The 25,394-nt window shown below is 39.5% G+C and overlaps 1 protein-coding gene across 2 annotated transcripts in view; it reads left to right on the top strand.

Moving 5' to 3' along the window:
• CTNNA1 (catenin alpha 1) overlaps positions 1-25,394 on the top strand; it is a 183,379-nt gene that overhangs the window by 13,497 nt on the left and 144,488 nt on the right. The window contains exons 2-4 of one of the 2 annotated variants that reach the window (XM_080803535.1): positions 13,687-13,837; positions 15,454-15,560; positions 16,935-17,130. In XM_080803535.1, coding sequence (XP_080659661.1) covers positions 15,456-15,560; positions 16,935-17,130 — 301 coding nt within the window. In that variant the 5' untranslated portion in view covers positions 13,687-13,837; positions 15,454-15,455. The remainder of the gene's footprint in view (positions 1-13,686; positions 13,838-15,453; positions 15,561-16,934; positions 17,131-25,394) is intronic. The other variant, XM_080803534.1, reaches the window with a different exon arrangement.

Raw genomic sequence — 25,394 nt, 5'->3', positions numbered from 1 at the left:
AGTAGGCAGAGAGGCAGGCAGAGAGAGAGGAGGGGAAGTAGGCTCCTTTCTGAGCAGAGAGCCCCATGTGGGGCTCGATCCCAGGACTCTGGGATCATGACCTGAGCCGAAGGCAGAGGCTTTAACACACTGAGCCACCCAGGTGCCCCAAGACTTCTAGATATTTTAAACCAGACCCAGGCCAGAGCCCTAAGACGGGAAGGGTTAGTAGAGTGAGGTATTTACTGAAGTAGAGGAGGGAGAGGGAAGAGGATGAAAGAAAGGCCGAGAATCTCCTTCTGGGGCAGCTGGTTGGGTGGAACTTTGGTCAGCAGAAATGGGGAATGCCAAAGAAGGAGTAGATTGGGAGGAAAATACTTGCCTTACGGCCTGTGGAGTTTGAGGGACTTAGCTCTTCAGTTGCTTTGTGGGGAGAAGGCCTTTGGATTGGGGAAATGCTGGTGGCCTTTACTATGTAGCTATGGGGAGGTGGGGTTTGCTTCCTGCTTTTTTTTTTTTAGATGGGTGAATGGGTGGGTGGGATTTTAGGAGTTCTCAGGCAGTGTTACAAACAGTAAGAATAGAATGGGCCCAAAGTATTTTTAAGTTAGGAAAGATAAAAGACCAACCTTGTAATACCTCCTAATTTCTTTGCCTATCTTTAAATGTTACTTTTTGCTATTTATTTTATTTTTTACTTCTTGCCATTTAAATATTTATCTTCTGTGTTTTTCATTCATGCTTGTTTTTGGAAGGCTTCAAAGATCTTTGGTGCTGTTGTCTCCTCCTATAACCTGAAACAGCTGCCTTACCCCCTCTGGTACAACAGATCCTCAGTGAGGACTCTCTCCCCTTTTGGGGACTCCCTCCTGGGTGCTGCTCTTGTGAGCTAATGTTTTGTAACTGTTCTCTGTTGTATTGTAACTATTTTCTTGTCTTGACTAAGTCCCCCCCCCCCCCCCAGCTTTTTTTTTCTTTGAAGATCTTCAGATGTACTGAAAAGTTGAAAGAGTACTGGAGTAAGCACTTGACTAGTCAGTTCACTTGGATTCACTAGTTGTTAACGTTTTTTGTATTTGCTCTGTTATTCCACAAACTTTTCTTGAGGCATTTAAAAGTAAACTGCAGATACCAGGGTACTTCAGCATGTAAGTCCTAAGAATAAGGACATTGCCTTTACCTAACTTCAATATCACACAAGACATTTTATGTTAATAAAGTAACATGAAGAGTGGTCTAAGAACTGTGTCACTTCTCCCCAGGAACTTGGGAGAAATGCCAACTCTGATGTCCTACCCTAGACCTCATGTGGGAAATAAAAGCAAAAGAAAAATTAAATTTCCTTACTACTTACAGTACATTAATAAGTCCTTGAAACAGGCAGAGTGACATTCCTCTAGGAGCCCAGTAGCCTCAGTGTTAACACTGCTAAGGGCAAAAGGCAGTCTTACCCTGAAGCCCAGGTTCCTGTCAAGTCTACTTTAACATACCTTTATCTCGACTCTCCAAGATACATGTTGGCATTCATCCCCCAAGCATATGACCCACTGATACATGTCTGAAGGGTCTCATGACTAAGGTTTCATTAGACAGTAATAAATGACCTTTTCCTAACAATAGCTAGCCCCCTCAAGGTCCTGTAAACCTTGCTATCTAAGTTCCTTAGAGACTTATGGTATCCCTAACCCCGCCCCAATTTGAAAGTATGTGATCAGCCAGTCCTCACAATCCCAGTGCAGTTCTTTTTGTCCTTGGGTCCTATTGCCATGCTTTAATAAAACCACCTTTTTGCATTGAAGAGGTCTCAAGAATTCTTTTCTTTCTTTATTTTTTAAGATTTTATTTATTTATTTGACAGACAGATCACAAGTAGTCAGAGGCAGGCAGAGAGAGAGAGGAGGAAGCAGAGAGCCTGGTGTGGCTGGATCCCAGGACCCTGAGATCATGACCTGAGCCAAAGGCAGAGGGTTAACTGACTGAGCCACCCAGGCTCCCCAAGAATTCATTTCTTGGCTGTTGGCTTCGAACTCCCATCTTTCCTACATGAGACCTAACTGAGTCAGAATTTTCCTTTTAACAGGATTCCCAGAAATACTGATCTTATGGCATGGTGCATATTTATATTAAATTTCATCAATTGTCCTAGTGATTTTTTTAATAGTTTTTTTTTTTTTTTTTAAATCCAGGAATCAGGGGTGTTTGGGTGGCTCAGTCAGTTAAGCGTCTCCCTTTGGCTCAGGTCATGATCCCAGGGTCCTGTGTTTGAGCCCCACGTTGGGCTCCCTGCCCAGTGGGGAGTCGGCTTCTTTCTCTCCCTCTGCCCCTCCCCATGCTTGTGTGTAAGTTCTCTCTCTCTCTCCCCCCCACCTCAAATAAGTAAAGTCTTAAAAAAAAAAATACATGCAGGAACCAGTAAAAGATCACATACTGTGTTTAGTTGTCATATCTCTTCAGAGTTTTTATTTCTGTCTCCTCCTCCTCCCTCCATGACACTGACACTTGGGAAGAGTTTAGGCCGATTTTGTAGATGCTCTGTAGTTTGGATTGGTCTGATTGTTTCCATTTTGGGCCATACTATGTACGTAATGATGTTCCTTTCTGAGGGCATTGCAGCAGTTGTCACATAGTTCTGGTGGTGATGCCAAGTTTAAACACTTGATTAGTTAGCATCTGCCATATTTCTCCCTTGTAAGTCACCTGTTTCCTTTTGCCCTGTTGGGGTAGAAGAATTTCCTTTACCCTTCAAGGTCCTTCTAGCTGGACTAAGAATCAAATTGACATGAGACAAATTAATGGGAGAAAAATCAAATTTAATATTTTACTTAAGGGGAATCTATACAGACATGGAGATTCTAAAGATAGGCAACATAATGCCAATATGAGTTGAGTACTGGGGAGGGGGGAATCTGAGGATACAAAGGGGAGAAAGACCATTAACAGGAAGGTAAAAGGACATATTTGGGAAACAAAGGTTGTCTTATTATTTTTTTTTTTTAAGATTTTATTTATTTGACAGAGAGCACAAGATGGGGAGTAGCAGGCAGAAGGAGAGGGAGAAGCAGGCTCCGCACAGAGCAGGGGGAGCCCGATGTGGAACTCAATCCCAGGACCCTGGGATCATGACTTGAGCCGAAGGCAGTCATTTAACCGACTGAGCCACCCAGGTGCCCAAAGGTTGTCTTATTAAGTAGATAAATTTCTTAGGTAAAGAGGAATCTGTTAACAGTTCTTTCCCTAATATGAATAGGCAATGGAGGGGGAGGTAAAGAACTTTTCCTGAATCTGCTGGGTTTTGATTGCTTTTAACTCAGAATAATGTTTATGCCAAAGCATAAACTTGGGAAGACTTGCCCCTGGCCCCCACAGTACTTAGTTAATTGCCGTGATTATCTGATAGGGATTTATAATTAGTCTTTGTATCCCTTTCACCTAGCAGGATCCCAGGATATGGTAATTGGTCCGTCATTGAATTATGGAATAGGTAATCAAAAGTATATACTACAGTACAAATTTTAGAGGCAGATCGTTCTTATTTTGTCACTCAGTCTGGGTAATTTCCTAATCTCAATCCAAGTTCAGGCATCTTTTTTCCTCGCTCTCCAAGAAAAATACAGTTCTCTTCCGGTGGGCTTCTCCTCAGCTGTGTGAAAAGTTTCTCTGCCTTTTAGTCCTATTGTTCTAAAACAAAAAACCTCTTTTCCCTTTGTTTTCTCTGGTGCCTTCAGTCCAGATGCTGGTTTCATCATATTTGCTTTTTTGACCAGAGTCTTCCAGTTTCTTATGAAAACGGACTTCCTGTGCATCCATAATCAGTTGTCTGTTATGATGGCTTAGTGCAGCTTTCTCTGGAACACTTCCCATTGTTAATGGCCTCAGCCATACGGGATGGAAGCTAAGTAAAGCAATATAGATACCTGGTTCATACTGTAAACAGTCACTTCAGCAGCTCTGGAGCTTTTGTTTTTGTTTTTTCCTTCCCTTGATCTCTTACCTCTTCTTGGTCTGTGCTCCAGCCACATTGGCCTTCTTTTTGAATCTTGGGAGATGCTGCGTTGTCTGTGTTGTGTCAGCCTGCATTGTTCTTTCAGATACTCCCTCACTCTTCCTGGGCTTTCAGATTGAAGTTCAATTATTAACAAGATAGAAAGGCTCTTGAAAGACCCTACCTAATTCGATTATCATTATCCTGCTTAATTTTCTTCCTAGTCCTGGTATAGTCTAGTTTTCTTTCTTTCTTTAATTAATTACAGATTTTATTTATTTGAGAAGGAGAGAGAGCGAGCACAGGAGCAGGGGGAGGGGCGGAGGGAGAAGCATTTTCTCCCCTGAGTAGAGAGCTTAGTGGGGCTCGATTCCAGGACCTGGAGATCCTGACTGGAGCCGAAGGCAGACGCTTGATGGACTGAGCCACCCAGGCGCCCTGGTCTCATTTTCTAATTTATGCCATTACTGTAGTGTTGTTTCATGAAGGGAGATTTTTCTAGTTTTGTTCCATGCTGTCTGGAATAATGCCTATGGAGAAGGCACTCAAATACTTGCTGTTGGACTGGCTAAATGGTTGACTGAATATTGTTTTTTCTGTTCTTTGTTTAGTGCTTTTGGTAATCATTTTGTCTCCTGTTGCTTGCGATGTGACAGTTTTCATTCAGCTCTTCTGTGTTTTCTCATTGTCTTTGGTGCTCTCAAAATAAGAAAAGGAACAAAAGTGATTAACTGTTTTTATTATAATTAAAAATAATTATAGAGGTGCTTGGGTGGCTCAGTTGTTAGTCTGCCTTCAGCCAAGGTCATTGGGATTGAGCCCTGCATTGGGCTCCCTGCTCGGTGGGGAGCCTCCTTCTCCCTCCCTCTGCCTGCTGCTCCCCCTCCTTGTGCTTGCTCTCTGTCAAAAAAAAATTGAAATTTTTATGAAATGATAATGATCATCATCATAATCAATCACCATCCTTTTCCTTATAGATTTGTACACCTTAGAGGAGGGTGACAACTACTATGTGCCATATAAGTGCCTGATATTAAACGTATTTGGTATGATGAATTGATCACATAGAAATCCAGTTACTTTGCAGTAGAATGGAAACTTTTTACTCTGATTTTGGCATTTTGGGGGAAAAACCAAGTTTTCTTTTTGTTTACATGAACCATCTGTGTTTTTATACATCTTAATTTCTTACCTTCCGTTCCTCCCTTTACTACCTCTGTCCTCAACCTGTTTACATTTTTGAAGAAAGTGGCAGGCTTGGTGGGAGGGAATTTACTAAAATAGGCGTGTGTCAGAGTGAGTCTTAATGATAAGGATTACCTTGTTTTTTGGGGGGATTTTTTGACAGCTAGTGGGAGATTTGAGAGTTGGGATTCCAACAGCTGTGTCAACTCTGCTTAATGCAGATGAAGCTTGGCAACCCTTGTTACCGCATGGAGTAATCCACAATCCTACATCTTGTGCAGTATGACAGTTAACCGTTACTGTGGGTACTTTTAATTTTAAAATTTCCTGATTTGCATTTAAATGAACCATCTTAACATTGCATTAACTTAACCTTGCTGTTAAAAAAAACAAAAACAAAAACAAAAACGGCACCCAGTAGCAAGGTAAGGATGTTCTAAAGCTTTGGAGCAGACAGGTTTTAAGAGTGATGTGGCTATTCTGTTGTAAATGAACATTTAATGTCTTTAGTGAAGGTATGTAAGCTCTTTGCCCGAATGAGGCAGTTTGCCAACAATCAGCCTCCTTGGTTCTGATAGAACTATGGATATATTTTCTGCTTGTTGCTTCTCCATTTCTCTATCATGAAGATTGCTAGTCAAACGCCTACATCTCTGCCCTTTTCTGAATTTATAGCAAACTTTTGCGTAATAGCCAGGATTGGTATTTATAAATAAGGTAATGAAGACTGAATAACTATAGTTTAACTTTTTATTTAGTTCCACTAAGCATGATCCCTCCTGAAAAAACCTAAGGTTGCTGTAATTCATTAAGGTTGGCTAGCTCTAGTACGTTTTGTAATAGATCTTGTGAAGGAGTGCTATGTAAGTTAATTGGAAAACTAGAAACTGCCAAGCATTTAAAAGTTATTTGTTCAGCTACTCTAAACAATACCATTAATTGTAGAGAAACAGAAGATATGACTAAGATTAAGGCAGGAGCTTTGTCTTGGTAAGCTTGTAAATATTTAAAATCAGTTTGCATAAATTCAGTTCAACTAATACTGTATCTGCTCTGCATAAAGCAGCTTGCCAGCAGCTTAAGGGATATAAAGAAGCATAAGCGTAGTTACTATCCTTAAGCTTAAAATATAGCTAGGAAGACCACAGGCTAACCCTGGGAGAAATTGCATCCAATAAATTAATTCAGAAGCTATTGAGAGATAACATAAATGAAAGGAATACTAGGATTTCAGTCCTGGAAGGACTTTGAATCTAGAATTCAGTCCCTTCTATTTTATAGTTGAGAAAACTGAGGATCAGAAAGGTGATGTGACTTGCCCAAGATCAGAGCGTAAGTTAGTGACAAAGCTGGTACCAGAAGGCATGTTCTTTCCGGATAACATATTCTCATTAGACTTTAAATGCTCTTAGAACTTCTGCTTCCTGAAATCATTTTCGGGTTGGGGTCAGCAAAAGCATAAATTGGTTCGGTAGTGTAGTTTCATAATGTTCGGCATCACTCTTGGCAGGGCCTTTGATTAAAGGTGCTGCACAAGGCAGTCTGCTTCCATCATGGTTATCGAAAGACTTGAAAACACACTGAATGGCTTCTCAATTTTCAAGTGTCAGTATATTTCAAGTTTTTCAATGTGAGTGAGTGATTGAGTCCTTTGCCTTAAAGCTTTTAGCAGCAGGTAGAGTCTGGTGAATTTTTATTTTTATTTTTTTATTTTTTTTATTTATTTTTTTTTTTTAAAGATTTTATTTATTTATTTGTCAGAGAGAGTGAGCACAGGCAGACAGAGAGGCAGGCAGAGGCAGAGGGAGAAGCAGGCTCCCTGCTGAGCAAGAAGCCCGATGTGGGACTCGATCCTAGGATGCTGGGATCACGACCTGAGCCGAAGGCAGCCGCTTAACCAACTGAGCCACCCAGGCGTCCCTAGTCTGGTGAATTTTTATGGGGAGATTTGAGACCTCCTCAGAGATACTACTTAACAGGATGTAGAGTTCTAGAACATAGAACTGAAGGGACTTTAGGGGAGAACTTGTTCATTGGTTGGAAAGTCTTGGTCAACAGTACAAACAGTACTTAGACATTTTTGTTTGCCCTACGTAGTGGTAAGGTATTTTGGGATGAGTTGCTAACACTGAAGTTATGAGGCTTAACATGAAAGTCTACGTCTCTGGGTTTCTTGAAAAAATTGCATGATCTACCAACCCTATGTCTGTGTGATAGAGTGCCTGCCTGGAGCTAATGGGCAGCTGGGCACATGTTTTCCCCATTTACCTGTCCTGATGGTGTCTCTGAGAAGTCAGGTGTCATTTGCAACTCATTATTGTTCTTACACTTTGGTTTTTTTTCAAGTTAAGAAGAAAGTGGAATTATTTTGTACCACAAAGTATCAAAATAAAAACAAAAGACCAAGTAGGCTTTTTTTTGAAGAATGTTTTTATTATCAGCAAATGTACAAATCTTCAGGGTACTCTTGTTCTTTAAGCCAAAAGGCTAGTTTTTCTTACAAGTTTCAGAGAAACCTTTTTCTTTTTTTTTCTTTTTCTGACTTGGTCTGCCCAGTCTTCACAGGCTTACCTTGCACAGCTTCTTCCCCCTTTGTGATATCTCTAAAACAGCTTTCCTGCTCTTCAATGGCTTCCCGATGGCCTGAGACTCTTGTTTCTTTGCTTGGGACTCTCATCTTGGGCCCCACTTTTGCTCATGAAGGAAAAATGGGTCCAAGTTTGCATAGGAAAAGGGGCTCCTGGTGGCTCAGTTGGTTGTGTCTGACTTTGGGTTTTGGCTCAGGTCATGATCTTAGGGTCATGAGATTGAGCTCCTCCTCAGGTTCTGTGCTCAGCCCAGAGTTTATTTCTTTGGAAAAGTGAATTGTTACTATGTTGCACTTGTTTAATAATTAACACAAATGTGACCACATAGCTCCTTGGAACCAGCTTCACTTAATGTCTGGCACCTTCCTCTACAACTCTTGAAAGGTTTTCTGCTTTATTTGTGTTGATGTATTGGCGGTGGAATGCTAGGATACAGAAATGCAGGGTCCATGGGGCAAATCATTCTTTCTGAAATGTCTTATCTGTGACATTCGATGACATTTGCTTTAGCTGTTGTCAGCCCTTTAGCAATCTACTCCATCTCTAAGGTTTACTGACTTGGGCTGATCAGTTTCGTGGACAAATAACCTTTAAAAACCAAAGTGTAGGCCTGACGTAATGTTAAGTGTAGAGAGCAAATTTGCCCACTTGCAATGAAAAAAATTTCCTGGGAACTGGCATTCTGTTATCAGATTAAGCAAATCTAAATTTCTTTTGGCATCCCATCTCCAGTGATTCTAGGATGTTTTGATGCTTAGATAAATCTGTGAAATGTGAGATGATGCCTGCACTAACGTTTTCAAAAATATCTGAGGGCCTACCTATTTATGCCTCAAGCGTGCATTTATGGGCGAAAACACAAGACAGTTTTTTATTAAAATTGTCAAGAGTGGGCTATTCATAGACATGTGCAGTTCTACCTTGTCCTAGTTGTCATTTTAATGTGTAGAATTTAGGTGTTGATGTTGCTTTCTGTAGAGTCTAGAACTGTGCTGTCTGATAAGGTAGTCACTAGTGAATATTCAACATTAATTAAAATAAAATTAAATCAGTCCTCAGCCACACTAGTCACATTTCAGGACATCTTTCTCCCTCTTTCCTTTCTCCCTCCTCTTCCTTCCTGTTTCTCTCTCCCTGTCTGCTCTTCTTTCTCTTTCCGCCGCCTTCCCCTTCCCTTCCCTCTACTCCTGCTCCCTTCTCCATTCTCCTTCTACCCCTCACTCTCTTTCCATCTCATCAGCATTCATTTCCCTCTCTTCCTGTGTCTCTGCCTCCTTTCTTCCCTTTCTTTCTTCTTCCCACTCTCCCATCCACTTTTCCTCTCCTCTCTGTATATGACATACTTAATGCATTGTGTTTTTTGAACCATATGAAAGTAAGTTGCAGACATCTCATGTCCATTACATGCAACAAGGACATAACTACAGTATAATGATGAAAATATGCAAATTTGGTGTCTAATTTAGAGCCTACTTAGATTTTATCATTTGTCTCAGTTCTGCCTCCCCTCCCTCCTTCAAGTACAGTTTCATTCCAGGATTACTGCATTGGTTGTCATGTCTCTTTAGCCTCCTTTAGTCTGGAAGAATTTCTGTTTTTGTTTTTCTGACCTTGACGTCTTTGAAGACTAAAGCCAATTATTTTGTAGACTATGCCCACTTTGAGTTTGATGTTTCCTCATGACAAGATTGAGGCTCTGTAGTTTTGGTAGGAAATACCAAAGTCATGTTAGGTCCTTCCCTGTGCATCATATCAGGAAGTATATGATGTCAGTTTGTCCTGTTATAGGGGATGTTGATTTTGATCACTTGATTAAAGTCCTTTCTGCAAGGTTTTTCCACTTTGAAGTTCCTATAACCAACTCTTTGTAATTACTTATTACAACCCTTTGTAATAAGTAAATATAATCTGTTGGTAATTACCGTAAGAGTATGTAAATAATCAGTTTCTTTGTAAACTTTCAACCACTTGGTTTAGCATTCAGCATGCTGATCATTCAGGATGATTCTTTTTTTTTTTTATTCAGGATGATTCTTGAGTGAGTCCATTATTATGATGGTTTCTAAATGGTGATTTTTCTAAACCCATTATTCCTCTGCATTTATTATTTTTCTGTTGTATGGAAGAACTTCTCCTTAGCCTGGGTTCTCATTTTATTGAGTGGATCATAATGTGTTTAATCTTCAGGAAAGCCCTCTGAAGGTAATGATTGTCTTATTTTATAAATGAGTAAGGAAGGTTAGAGTGGTTAAGTTATGATCAAACCTGCTTTTTTTTTTTGAAGATTTTATTATTTATTTATTTATTTGACAGAGATCACACGTAGGCAGAGAAGCAGGCAGAGAAAGAGAGGGGAAGCATGCTCCCTGCCAAGCAGAGAGTCCAATGAGGGGCTTGATCCCAGAACCCTGGACCTGAGCTGAAGGCAGAGGCTTTAACCCACTGAGCCACCCAGGTGCCCCTCAAACTTGCCTTTTGATTGTATTGTCCTCTTCTTATAAAGATGTAAAGATTATAAAATGAAGATTCTGCTTTTTTAATTACAAAAGTAACTTTTTCTAAATACCTGTATGATTTTTATAATACCAGAAAATACAGTTAAGCAAAAAGGATGTTTAAACTATCCATAATCCATACTTTAGAAATAACACTATTGTTAATATTTTGGTTTATGCATTTAGATGTCTTTATTCCCCCCTGAAGTCATACTTTATATTGTTTTGAAATCTCTTTAGCATCTTCAGTAGTATATTCGGAACATTTTCTCATAAACTTCTGTAACATCTTCCCCATTTTATTAGATGAGAAATTTCAGGTATACAAAGAAGCTAAAAGAATAAATCTGAGAACACCCATCCACATGTCCTCTACCTATATTTAATAGTTATGAGTATTTTTTCATAATTCCTTGATCTGTATATGTATATATTTTCTTTTGCTGAACTATTGGAAAGTTGCAGAAATCTTTACATTTTACCCCTAAATATTTCAGCATGCATCTCCTAGAAATTGTCATTTTTTTCTACATAGTCACAATTTCATTATCACAGCTACGAAATTGAGCAGTAATTCTGTAATAACATTTAATATTTAATAAGTATTGAAGACCAATTTCCTTAGATATGTCTTTTTTTTTTTTAAGATTTTATTTACTTATTTGAGAGAGAGAATGAGAAGGGTGAGAGTCAGAGGGAGAAGGAGACTCCCCTGCTGAGCAGGGAGTCCGATGTGGGGACTCTATCCGGGACCCTGAGATCTTGACCTGAGCCAAAGGCAGTTGCCTAACCAACTTAGCCACGCAGGCACACTTCCTTACAAATGTCTTAATAGCTGCTTGTCTCAAGCTGTTGTCTAAATATGGTACATGTATTGCATTAGATTTCTTATGTCTCTTGAGTGTTTCAGTCTAGAATAGTCTTCCTACCCTCTCCCCCAAAACACTGACTTTCTGAAGAATTGAGGCCCTGTTATCATGTAAGGTACCCTCCATTCTGGATTTGTTTGTTTTCCCATGGTGTTGCTTACCATGCTTCTGTATCCCCTATAAGGTTGACATTGAATCTAGGCCAGTTTTTTATTTTATTATTTTTTAAATTTTTTAAAAGATTTTATTTATTTGACACAGAGAGTACAAGCAGGGGTAGTGGCAGGGAGAGGGAGAAGGAGACTCCCGTAGAGCAGGAAGCAGAGCAGGAAGCAGAGCAGGAAGCAGAGCAGGAAGCAGAGCAGGAAGCCAGACAATCCCAGGTGGGATCATGACCTGAGCTGAAGGCAGGTGCTTAACCAACTGAGTCACTCAGGCATCCCTAGGGCAAGTTTTTAAAGCTGCGGTGAATTTGGATTGGAAAAATTTTGTCTTTGTTTTCACTATTAACAGGAATTTAGCATTTCTATTATTGTAAATAACAAACTACAGTTTTCAGTTGAACCTGTAACTTTGTCACCAGTAGGAATCTCAGTGTTTTTCATATCTGCAATAATTACGTTACCTTGAAAAATGTGCATGTTCATTGTTACTTTGAAGTAGTTGTCGGACTTCTTGCTAAGTCTTATTTAATATTAATAAAGAAGCACATATGTTACTGTATCATCTATTTGTAAAGTATCTTGATAACTAAATATCAGTATATGTGTTTCCTTTGTAATCTTTTGGATTGTGTTGTATGCATTTGAAAAACATAGGAAAGGGTCTTACAGCTGCCTATTCAGTACAGAAGCTACTAGCTACATGTGGCTCTTGAACAGGTGAAATGTGGCATCTTTGACTTTGAATGTGCCCTGAGTGTAAAGCAAATCCCAGATTTGGACACTTAGTACTTATGTGAAATACCTCTAATAATTTAAGAAATGTTTACATGGAAAAATACTTTTTTGGATCTATTGTGTACAGTCATCCATTTGTTTTTAATGTTGCTATTAAAAAAATTACATAGGTGGCTTACACTGTATTTCTGTTGGACATACATTGGTCTGTAGGATTTACTAGACTGCCAAAAAGCTCCATGGCATTGAAAAAGGTTTTGAATCCCTACATAGAGGCTTCAGTAGACTCCATTTACTCTAGTTAAACATTTATTTTTTTAAACGATTTTATTTATTTATTTGACAGACAAAGATCACAAGTAGGCAGGGAGGCAGGCAGAGAGAGAGGAGGAAGCAGGCTCTCCGCAGAGCAGAGAGCCCTATGTGGGGCTTGATCCCAGGACTCTGGGATCATGACCTGAGCCGAAGGCAGAGGCTTTAACCCACTGAGCCACCTAGGCGCCCCCTAAACATTTATTTTAGCTGTTGCACAACTACTCATTTTATAGTAACACCGAGGCTCTTGAAAACCTTTTATTCTTTTTTTTTTTAAGGTTTATTTATTTGAGAGAGAGAGAGAGTGTGTGCAAGTGCGTGTGTGCACACGCACGAGATTGGGGGGGGTTGGAGCAGAGGGAGAGGAAGAGAAGCAGACTCATGTTTAGCAGGGAGCCCGTTGCCAGGCTCAATCCCAGGACCCCAGGATCATGACCTGAGCTGAAGGCAGACGCTTAACTGACTGAGCCACCCAAGTATCTCTCTTGAAAACCTTTTAAAGTTTATTTTTGTTTTTTTTTTAATCAAGAGTACTTAATAGGTTATGCATTTCTTCATATTGGGAGGCATATAATATCAGGTGTGTCATTAGTGATGTTAAGTTTATATGTTTAAGAGGGTGGCCATTAGATTGCAAATTTGTAAAGGTATGTCTTGGCCCCTGTAATTAGTAAGTAACTCGTGAAGTGATACTTGGGCACCTTAGAAGTATCCTGTTCCCCAGTAGCCTTTCACTTAATGGTATTAACATCCATTGATATCTTTGCTGAACCAGTTACTACACTGGAGTTTGCAAAATGGTCATTTTCTGATTCTGTTCTTATATCCATGGTAAACAAATTCCCTTTTTATTTTGAGAATCTCTATGGTCATAGGGTATCTTTTTGTGTACTTATCTGTCAGTCAGGCAGTTGTAGTCATGTTTCTTGATACTCAGTTTTTATTTATGTATGTATGTATGTATGTATGTATGTGACAGAGAGCACAAGTAGGCAGAGAGGCAGGCAGAGGGGAGAGGGAGAAGCAGGCTCGCCACTGAGCAGGGAGCCCGATGCGGGACTTGATCCCAGGACCCTGGGATCATGACCTGAGCTAAAGGCAGTCGCCCAACCAACTGAGCCACCCAGGCGCCCAGTTTTTTAAATTGGCCAGCGGAGCCTTTGGTTCCTCTCTGTTTTGTTAGATTAGTCTTTGTACCCTTCTTTGCTTTCTGCAGAATAGGATATCTCAGACCTGAAAGGAACCCCCCCCACTCCTTTGGAGGAGCCCTGATTCTCTTTCACGGGAATTTGCATTTAATAGAAATAAAGACCCGGACAGTGAGAGCACTGTTTTTTTTTTTTTTTTTTAAGATTTTATTTATTTATTTGACAGAAATCACAAGTAGGCAGAGAGGCCAGCAGAGAGAGGGAGAGGGAAGCAGGCTCCCTGCTGAGCGAGAGCGGCGGGACACGGGGCTTCATCCCAGGACCCTGAGGCCATGACCTGAGACGAAGGCAGAGGCTTAAATCACTGAGCCACCCAGGTGCTCCAAGAACACTTGTTTTTTTTTTTAAATTTTCCTAAATTTTGTAAACATTGTTTTTTAAGTGTGGCACAGTATTATGTGGTTGGTTATGTGATTTATTTATTCAGTGATATCTGATTTTTTTTTTTTTTTTTTTGCTGTTGTGAACATCGTTGTATCCAAGTTTTTACATGCACCTTGATTTTTCCTTTAGAATTAATTTCCAGAAGTAGAATCTCTGGGTCATAAGAACATATTCTTTTAAGGTTTTAAATACCAAGTTGGTTGTCTAGAAAGTTTATAGTTAGTGTTTACTTCAGTTAGGTACCTCCTGTCTTTTTTTTTTCCCCCTTTTATCTTTTAGGCACTACTTTAAAATTTTTTTTTCTAAATTTTTTTTTTAAGATTTTATTTATTTATTTGACAGAGAAAGATCACAAGTAGGCAGAGAGAGAGAGGAGGAAGCAGGCTCCCTGCTGAGCAGAGAGCCCGATGCAGGACACTATCCGAGGACCCTGAGATCATGACCTGAGCCGAAGGCAGAGGCTTTAACCCACTGAGCCACCCAGGCGCCCCTAGGCACTACTTTTAGAAGCAGATGCTGTTTGGTGTTTTTGTTGAAGTCTTTCCCCCTAGTCTTAAAGCCTCTGTCTAATGGAAGTTTACCTTGACACTGATACATTATACTTGACTAAGTGTGACTTGAAATTTCTTCTGGCTGTGAGTGATAATAGTTGTAGGTGCAGAGGGCAGCAGACTTAAGCATTATTATTATTATTTTTTAAAGATTTTATTTATTTATTTGACAGACAGAGATCACAAGCAGGCAGAGAAGCAGACAGAGAGGAGGAAGCAGGCTCCCCGCTGAGCAGAGAGCCCGATGCGGGGCTCGATCCCAGGACCCTGGGATCATGACCCGAGCCGAAGGCAGAGGCTTTAACCCACTGAACCACCCAGGCACCCCCAGCATTATGTTTTTTTTTTTTTTTTAAAGATTTTATTTATTTATTTGACAGAGACAACAGGTAGGCAGAGAGGCAGCCAGAGAGAGAGGAAGGGAAGCAGGCTCCCTGCTGAGCAGAGAGCGTGATGCGGGGCTTGATCCCAGGACCCTGGGATCATGACCTGAGCCAAAGGCAGAAGCTTTAACCCACTGAGCCACCCAGGCGCCCCCCAGCATTATGTTTTAATAGAGTAAGACAAGATATTCTCTTAAGAAGTCATCAAAAAATGAAAGAGTTATGACTTTTAGGTAATACTGTACTATAAATATTACGGAGTAAGAAAAATCAGAATCAGGCCTTCATTCACGTTAGCTTTTCATCCTGCTTCTAAATTGGTATGGAAAATCAAAGTAGAAGTGTCTTGGTGCCAGAGAAGCCCAAAGGGATAGAGCGCCGTGTGTTTGGGAGTTCCTCTTGTAGTACCTCTACTGTTTTCAAGCTCGACATTTGAAAGTGTAAGAGGTTAAGAGTTACCAGGCCCTCTGGTGCAGGCTCTTAAGAATTTTTTTTCCAATCTGGAATTAAGTTTTGCTGATATAAAAAGTTCTTTTTTAGAAGTAGAAGATTTGTTAGTTATTTCATGTTTGTGTATGATGTTTGCCTCACGTTGACCTTTTGTTTCTTTTTCAGAAATGACTTCTGTCCACGCAGGCAACATAAACTTTAAATGGGACCCCAAAAGTCTAGAGATCAGGACTCTGGCAGTTGAAAGACTGCTGGAGCCTCTTGTTACACAGGTAAGAATCTGCAAATACGTAGCTGTCATATGGTTCCATAGTAGTAGGCCTGGTAAACAAACTGAGCAAGTTTAGCTCAAAGCTTTAATTTGAGTAGTTGAATTTAGGTTGATAGTATTTAGAGGATGTGGCGCCACTAATTATTTAAATATTGATACATGCATTCATTTAACCCTATAGGAACATAGTTACTGCCATTTTCTTGAGTCTTATTGGCAATAATAGGGGATAAGTGGTATGTAATGCAGCTTACCAAGTATTTGTATATTATAGATGGTTTCTGGCATCACTTTTTCTTGGAAGGTACAGGTTATAGTTAAGAAAGATGGGCTATGAAGCTTTGACTCTTGGCTCTTTACCATACTTAACAGACTTCCTTGTCCAGGATCAGTTAGCAGGTAATTTGAGGATATCGGTTTAATATGTTCTGTTGCAGATACCACAGTGTGATGCCATCTCATTAATTGTTAGCAATGAGTATCACAAATACATATATTCAAATGTGTACATGCATACAAATATATTTATATATTTTAATATAATGTAGAAGTGTGTGATAAGTAAGACTCATGAACTTTCTTCAAGCCCATCCAGTATAGTTCTAAGCAGGTGTTTTGTGTGGCAAGCTATGCTAATAAAAAAATCTATAGTCATCGTCAACCTACAGATCACCTGGTATTTTATTTATATATATATATATTTTTTTTAATTTGTTATTTTATTTATACACACACGCGCGCGCGCGTGTGTGTGTGTGTATGTAAATGGTGGTTGATGTTCTGGGACTTAAAGCACCATCACAGTAGGCTCCTTTGGGCAGCCCTTCCTTTTTTTGTTAAGGACCTTACTTTTTTTGTTAAGGACCTTACTAATTCATTGTTAAGGACCTTACTAATTCATTACTGAGATTTGTTTGAATAAACCGTGAAACAAAATCAGAAGCAAGTTACTTTAAAATATTTTACACAGGTTGAAAACAGTGGAAAACTTGACCTCCACATAAAGCTAACAAGTTCATTGTCAGTCTCTTTCTGGGACTTGTTCATGATATGTACAGATGTGTAACATGATTCTAATCAGTTTTTGATTTGTAAAACGGAACTAAAATCTAGTTAACACATGTTTGAAAAAATTAAAATATTTTTTGTCTTGCACATTGAGATAGCAAAGTTATTTTGGGACCTAAATTGAGTATTGTTGCTGTATTTCTTAAATATGGAGAGTGTGTGTTATTTGTTAGTGCTTGTGGAATTTATAAATGTGCTATTTCATTTAATTATGAATAATTTACTATTCCTATCTTTAAAAATGGTCATCTTTCTGTTGTTTTCATTTTAATTAATGCAGTTTAATTTGTAAAAATGAAACTTTTAGGTCACAACTCTGGTAAACACCAATAGTAAGGGGCCCTCAAATAAGAAGAGAGGTCGTTCTAAGAAGGCCCATGTTTTGGCTGCTTCTGTTGAACAAGCAACTGAGAATTTTTTGGAGAAGGGGGATAAAATTGCAAAGGAGAGTCAGTTTCTCAAAGAAGAGCTTGTGGCTGCAGTAGAAGATGTTCGAAAACAAGGTAGGTGAATGCTGCTTCTTATATAGAGAGAGGCAGGCTTTTCTAAAAAATTAATCCTTGCAGGTAACTTTTTATGGCCAATATTCTCATGCTTGCCAGTTGCTCAGTAACTTAAAATACTCATTTATTAGAGATGGATTAAGTTTTAATCAGGCTTCACTTTTAATCAGGAGAGGCACTAACAAAGAAACACTGTATTTGGAGAATCTGAATCCACTTTTCTTGGATACCCTAAATAGGAATTGAGTCTTAGGGGCTCCTGGTTGGCTCAGTCATTAAGTGCCTGCCTTCTGCTCAGATCACGATCTCAGGGTCCTGTGATTGAGCCCTGCATCGGGAAGCCTGCTTCTCCCTCTCCCCACCCCCTTGTGTTCCCTCTCTCGCTGTCTCTCTCTCTGTCAAATGAATAAATAAAATCTTAAAAAAAAAAAAAAAAAAAGGGAGTTGAGTCTTAGAAATGTTCCAGCAACAGTTGAATAGGAAATAAATGGGGCAGAAGTTTACCTTTCATCCTTTGTAATACCTCTTTGTAGTTCATGCTGAAGATACAGGGGTGATAAATGGAAAAATGTCCAGCCATTCTGTCAGGCTGGTATGGTAAATTACCCGTGCATACTTGAAGTGGTTTGAGTTTGAAATAAAAACAAATCTGGGCTTCAAGGAATCCTGTTTCTGGGAAACTCAGAATTAACAAAGGGTGGAATTGTAACCCACAGCTTGGTATAGTGCCGATTAGAAAAACTTGTTATTTTGATGCTACAAGTGTGGTAAGACTTTACATATGGAACATTAAATTCTTAAAACTTATAGTTTTGTGTTAAACTTCTGGTTCAGCAAGAGGACTTAAATAAAGACAGCTTTTTGTGAAGCTGTTGAGTATCAACTAAGGTGAACTGAGCTCCTGTTTTGTACAGTTGCTTTACTGACTTTTGGGAGAATCTCACTGGATCTCTGATGGCTGATAGTGGTGTGTGTAGTCCATTGGAGTCTTTTGTTTTTTTTTTTTAAAGATTTTATTTATTTGACAGAGACAGCGATCACAAGCAGACAGAGAGGCAGGCAGAGAGAGAGCGGGAAGTAGACTCCCTGCTGAGCAGAGAGCCCAGTGTGGGACTTGATCCCGGGACCCTGAGATCATGACCTGAGCTGAAGTCAGCAGCTTAACCCACTGAGCCACCCAGGCGTCTAGTCCATTGGAGTCTTATGTCTCGTTCATCCCTGTGACAGTACCCAAGAAAGGGACAGTGCATTAAATGGGACAGTGCTGTCTCTAATTGTTCTGAATTTGTGAACTAAGAACCTTGAATGGTAAATATTTTTCTAAATTTTCAGGCCGAAGATAAATGTTTCTAATATTATAAATGATGACATTTAAATTCCATATTACTATCTGTAATACGGGTGTATGTAATTGTTATCTAGGGCTGTAATAACATAAGTTACTATAAACTTGGTGGCTTAGAACAAGAGAAATTTACTCTCACAATTCCGGAGGCCAGATAACGAAATCAGGGTGTTAACAGGTTTAATTCTTTCTTGGGGGCTCAGTGGAAGAATCTGTTGAATGTTCTCTCCTAGCTTTTTGTGTTTGCCAGCAATCATTGGCATTCCTTGGTTTGTCGACTTGTTGCTCCAGTCTCTTCCTTCGTTGTCTTGTCACATGGCATTCTCCCTGTTTCTCTGTGTACAAAGTTTCTTCTTATAAGGATATCAGGCTCTGAATTAGGGTTCTCCCTAAATCCAGTATGACCTCATCTTTTCTTGATTATGCCTGCAAAGACCCTTTTTACAAATAAGGCCACATTCATATGTTCTGGGGGGGTATGAGTTTTGGGGGGGGGGACATTATACAGCCCATCAGAGTGGGCTTTGAATGAACTTACAAAGCAGTTAAATTATCTAGTTCAGGACAATTTTTGAGCTTTTTTTTTTTTAATTTTATTTATATATTTGACAGAGAGATCACAATTAGGGAGACAGGCAGGAAGAGAGAGAGAGAGAGCCTTCTTCCCTTCCTCTCTCTCTGCCTGCCTGTCTCCTTAATTGTGATCTCTGCTCAGATCTGCTGAGCAGAGAGCCTGATGCAGGGCTCGATCCCAGGACCCTGGGATCATGACCTGAGCCGAAGGCAGAGGCTTTAACCCACTGAGCCACCCAGGCACCCCAATTTTTGAGCTTCTTGTTAAGGAAATCAGAATGGCTCTTACTTCATTTTCCTCTGAGGAAGTCTGCTCCCAGGCCTTTTTACCTCAAAATAATAGAATGTGATGAATTTCACCAAATGTCCCTTAAGTCTAGTAACTAAGACATTTATTTTGAAAATATGTTTAATTGTTATAGTAACTTTTAGTTTCACTCTGTATAATGTTCCTTGTTTCAGAAGTTTCTGTGATGCAGGTTTGTAGCAATCATGGTATAATACATGCACCTCCCTCACCCCAACAACCCCCCAGTTTTGAATGCGTATCTGAATTGTTTTTTTTTTTTTTGAAGATTTTTTTTTTATTTATTTGACACACAGAGAGATCACAAGTAGACAGAGAGACAGGCAGAGAGAGAGGGGAAGCAGGCCCCTTGCTGTGCAGAGAGCCCGATGTGGGACTCGATCCCAGAACCCTGAGATCATGACCCGAGCCGAAGGCAGAGGCTTAACCCACTGAGCCACCCAGGTTTCCCCTCTTTTTTTTTATTTATGTCCGAGAAAATCTTTTATGTGGCTCTGAATCATAAGTACTTGTCTGTCCTAGTCTAACTTTGCAATTATTTATGATCATGATCTATTCACCATAATTTGCCTTCTCTCCTTGCTTTTTCTCCTTGGGAAAAAAAAAGCTAAAACAAAAATATAACTGCCTCCCATCATCATTACTGCATCAGATATGAAAAGCTGAAGTGCCTTACTTTTTCCTGGTGGCTTACCTTTTTTTTTTTTTTTTTTTTTTTTGAGAATCTTAAGCAGTGATGAAACCTCTCTCCGCTCATAAATAGAACAAAGTACATGTTATGAAAATGGTTAAGTGCATATTCTTTAATCAGCCAGGCCTTGTTGGTTATGTTGTTGAAGCTGTTTACTCATCATTTGAAACCCTGTAGTGGCATTAATATGTTTGCAGATTCTTTGACACCCCTCCCTTAAAAAAGTGGAGCGTGACTTTGATCCTCTTGAATGTATGTTGGACTTAAAGACTCTCACTTCTATAAAGAATACAATATGGTAGAAGTGATATTATCTACTTTCAAAGGGAAGCAAAGTCATAAAGAGAGTATAACATCTGCCTCGCTCTTTCTCATGGATTATTCACTTCGGGGGAAGCTGTCAGTACCAGTTTGCAAAGCTTCTGAGTAAGCCACCTTAGAAGCAGATCCTCCAGCTCCCGTGGGGTTTTAAAAGATGGCAGTCCTAACCAACGCCAAAGTCCTGACCCACCAAAGACTCAGGAGATACTAAATACTTACTTTAAGCTACCACCTTTTGGGGGAATTTGTTAGGCAGCAAAAGATAATTAATACAGACACCTTTCCCAGCCCTGGCTTCATTGGTCCTGAGCACTTAAATGAAACTCCGACCCATGTGCTCTGAATTTTACTGGTATATAAAACACAGACTAATTACGATTTACCTAAAGCTCCACGGTGGATTGACTAATAAAATAGAATAAAATAAAATAGAAAAAAATAAAATAGAATTCTTTGTGTTTTGAGTTTGTTGTTTATCCACTGGGATGCTTCATTGGTAAAGGATGTATAATACTTCTTTGTTCTGAATCAACTTGAAGTACTTCTGTTTAGTACACGTTTGCAGTTTTTTTTTGTTCTTGTAAAGGGTCAAGTAGTAAATATTTTACACTTGATCTTAGCTAAAAGGCCGAGAAGCAATTCAAATAGTAAATATTTTAGACTTTACTGGTTATAAGGTCTGTTAATATTTTTTTTTAAATTTTTTTATTTTAATAAACATATAATGTATTTTTATCCCCAGGGGTACAGGTCTGTGAATCGTCAGGTTTACACATTTCACAGCACTCATCATAGCCCATACCCTCCCCAGTGTCCATTTCCCCACCACCCTCTCCCGTCCCCCCTCCCCCCCGCAACCCTCAGTCTGTTTCTTGAGATTGAGTCTTTTATGGTTTGTCTCCCTCCCAATCCCATCTTTTCATTTTTTCTTTTCCTACCTCCCCCCAACCCCCCCGCCTTGCATCTCCACTTCCTCATATCAAAGAGATCATATGATAGTTGTTTTTCTCCGATTGACTTATTTCGCTAAGCATGATACCCTCTAGTTCCATCCATATCGTCGCAAATGGCAAGATTTCATGTCTTTTGATGGCTGCATAGTATTCCATTGTGTATATATACCACATCTTCTTTATCCATTCATCTGTTGATGGACATCTAGGCTCTTTCCACAGTTTGGCTATTGTGGACATTGCTGCTATAAACATTCGGGTGCACGTGCCCCTTCGGAGCACCACGTTTGTATCTTTAGGATATATACCCAGTAGTGCAATTGCTGGGTTGGTAGGGTAGCTCTATTTTCAGTTTTTTGAGGAACCTCCACACTGTTTTCCAGAGTGGGTCTCTGTTAATATTATTCAGTTCTACAGTTGTGTTGGGAAAGCGGCTATAGGTAATATATAAACAAATGGGCGTGGCTGTGTTCCAGTAGAACTTATTTATAAAACAGATGGTGGGCCAGATTTGACGCATAGGCTCTGGTTAGCTGACCTCAGATTAGGGTTTTCACATAGTTAAAGATAGGAGCTTACTGTTTTCAGTGAACAGTTTGTGTATTTATTTGTAATACTCTGAGCTGAAAGTTAAGCTTTTTATATTTTTCAGTTTGTGCAAGTGCTGTGCCTTCTGTGCAGTCATCAATAAACAGACATAAATGTATACAGTTTTTCAGCACAACTTAATTTTCTTTTTGTATTTGCCCTGATAGATGAATAATAAGCACAAATATTTGTGAGTACATTAAAACATTACCATACTAACACTGTCAGTAGGTAAAACATTAATATGCTTATACAGGGCCACTTTACCTCAAGGCCAGTGCAGTGGACATGTGAGCCTCCTGTGGTAGATGGGAGTCAATTACCAATTGCATGCCATCCAAATTCTTGTGATCTAGGAGTTTTGTTTTACTGCCAGTCACCTCTAACCCAAATAACTACCTTATTTGGGCTGAGGCATGTGTATGCCTCTTACATGTGCTCTTTTTTGGGGGGATCCTTTACACCCCCCCACCCGGATTAGGTTATTCTTATACTTTTTCTTCCTAGAATTAGATAATTTGTTGTCTTCCCCTCTCCAGGCTCCAGTAGGACAGGTTCTATGTTGGTCTAGTGACCATCTCTCCAGCTCCTGTCTTGGTGCCTGATTTGTGATAGGCACTTAATTGTGTAAAGAGGATAATTAACTGTGTTCTCCAAGAAGTATGTGAGAAAAGGGTCTTGTCTGAAAAATTACAAGTTTTCCTTCCCAGTGCCAAATGTAAATACAGGGGTAGGGTTGGAGAGTCTTACCTTAAAAAAAAATTGAGATATGATTCATATAACAAAATTCACCCCTTTAAAGTATATACGTCAGTGGTTTTAGTATATTCATGGAGTGGTACAGCTGTCACCATTATCATTCCAGAACATTTTCATCTCCGCAAAAAAAAATCTTGTATTAGCAGTCACTCCTTATACACACATTATATATATGTATTTATATATATGTGTATATATATGTATTTTCACATTACCTAAAAAAGAGTATCAGTGTATTTTATGAATCTTTGAATAGCACTCTCATGAGAAAAAGAGGGCTCTTAGCTGGGTAGGAGACATCCAAGGGACAGAGATGGAAAGGTGTAAATGAAACTTGTTAGAAAAAGGGCAGTCGTTAAAAAAGGAGGACCAGTGATGGTAGGTTGGAAGTAGAGTAGATGAGGAATAGTTTCTACTAGAACAGAGTTTTAAAAAATCCTGTAGTTATATTTCACTGTTGGCTCTCAAAGACCAAGATCAGAGACTTGCTGTTGCATCATGGACATTTCTGGGTGGTTGAAGGAGAAGGCCCAAAGAAGCTGAGGTACACCTTTGTGTACTCCTGCACTACTTCTAATGATAATGTGCTCAGCAAAAGGGCCAGATAGGTACATGGTTGTTGTACTGGACATTAGTGTGTTTCCTGGGAAAAATCTTGTGTCAGAGAAACCACAGTGGGGAAAGGGCTCGTTTACTGTGTGGTCTCTGACAAAGAGAGACTGTTAGCAGATAGGAGGCTTTTTTCCTTGTTTGTCCCAGAGCTTATAATCAGGACACTTGGACATGAAAAGTAGATGAATAACACAAATGGGAGAGTAAGCATGGGATTGGAAAAATTTCCTTAAGGTACACTGGGTCATGAAAGGTGAAAAGAGAGAGAGGAAAAAATCATCCAGTTAAGAAAATCATCTAGTTAGAAAAATAGACTATACCTGATGTGCATGGGGGAATAGTTAGGGCCTAGCTTGGAGAGGAGTGCTGGGAGTAAAGGTTAGAAGGAAAGAAATTGGAGCTGGATTTTAGAGGATAGTTTGGAATGCCGGTGATGGAGGGAGATTCTCAGGGAAATGATAGGGAATCAGAACTCCAGGGTGGGAATAGATCTTGAGGTTCAGGTTCCCCTATACTTGAATTTATCTAATGATACAGGATTTGCTAACCTCTGGAAGCAGTTTTTCCCAGCATTGCTTTATGTTTATTTTTAAAGCTCTTTTCTTCTTCTTTTTTTTTTTTTTTTAAGCTCTTTTCTTCTTAAACTAAAATATGTCTCGTTAACTTTCTTCCTGTTTTAAGAAGTTCTGCCATCTGGGTGACATGAAATAGGAAGAGTGGTGTTTTGGGGAGATGAGTCTCAGCTGTGTGCAGGAAGAGTTAAATGTGTTAGAGAACCTGGAGGCAGGACTAAGAGTCAGGAGACTATCACAGTGGTGAGGGGTGAGATAGAGCTGTTGAGGAAGGGATTGCTATAATAGTGGGAAAGGGAGAATGGGCCAGTTGTTGAACGCAGGTCAAGCCTGAGCAGATGGCCCATCTTTTTTATAGATAAAAATGATGGGCCTAATGTATGAAAAATTGTAACAATTTATTTTCCTATAGCTTGAGTCATTTGGGGTATGTTTTCAGGCAGTGTGTGCTCCTAACAACTCCAGGGGACTTACCTAGTATTAGTATATTCTCCTCAGCTGAGATCCACTAAGATTCTGCTGTACCAGTTTTTAGTCAAGTCATAAAAATTCTCTTACTCTGTTTGCTTTAGTGTTTGTTTACACTAATAAAAAGTCACTTAACAGGTGAACTTTCCTTTTTTTTTTTTTTTGAATTTTATTTTTCTTAATTTTGAATCACAGGAATTTTATTTTATTTTATTTTTTAAAGATTTTATTTATTTATTTGACAGAATCACAAGTAGGGAGAAGTAGGCAGAGAGAGGGGGGAAGCAGGCTCTCTGCTGAGCAAAGAGCCCGATGCGGGCCTCAATCCTAGGACCCTGGGATTGGGACCTGAGCTGAAGGCAGAGGCTTTAACCCACTGAGCCACCCAGGTGCCCCAATTCACAGGAATTTTAAAAGATAGCGCAGAGTGGTTCAGTGTATCCATTATTGAGTTTCCCACAATGGTCATATATTTTTAAAGATTTTTTGTTTATTTATTTGACAGAGAGAGAGAGAGGGAGAACCAGAGAGGGAGGGGAATGGCAGAGGGTAAGGGAGAAGCAGGCCCCCCTTGGGATCATGACCTGAGCCTAAGTTGCTCAACTGGCTGAGCCACCCAGGCACCACCCATTGGTTTTATCTTAAGGAAGTATGGTACAGTATCAACACCAGGAAACTGGCATTGGCACATTATCTGTGTATAACTCTCTGGTTTTATCACTTGTGTACATCTGTGCAGCCACTGCTGCAGTCACGATACAGAACTATTCTATCACCATCACCGTAATAAAGGTCTCCCTCATGCTTATTCCCATATAGTCGCACCCATTTAGCTTATAGTCCCCAACACCCTTGGCGGCAACTCTGTCTTCATGTCTAATTCTGTAATTTCAAGAAAATTGTATGAATGGAATCAGTATATGACCTTTTGAGATTGTATTTTTTTTGTCAGCGTGATGCCCTTGAGAGCTGTTATAGTTTAGTTGGTGACTTTTTGTTGTTGTTTTTTTGTTTTTAGATAGTATTTTGTTGTTAGATAGTATTCTGTGAATACTCCATTGTGTGGATATAGCAT

The sequence above is a fragment of the Martes martes genome (assembly GCF_963455335.1).
Source record: "Martes martes genome assembly, chromosome: 5".
Taxonomy (NCBI): Eukaryota; Metazoa; Chordata; class Mammalia; order Carnivora; family Mustelidae; genus Martes; species Martes martes.
The sequence above is the reverse complement of the archived record's forward strand: the minus strand, read 5'-3'. Positions and strand labels throughout refer to the sequence as shown.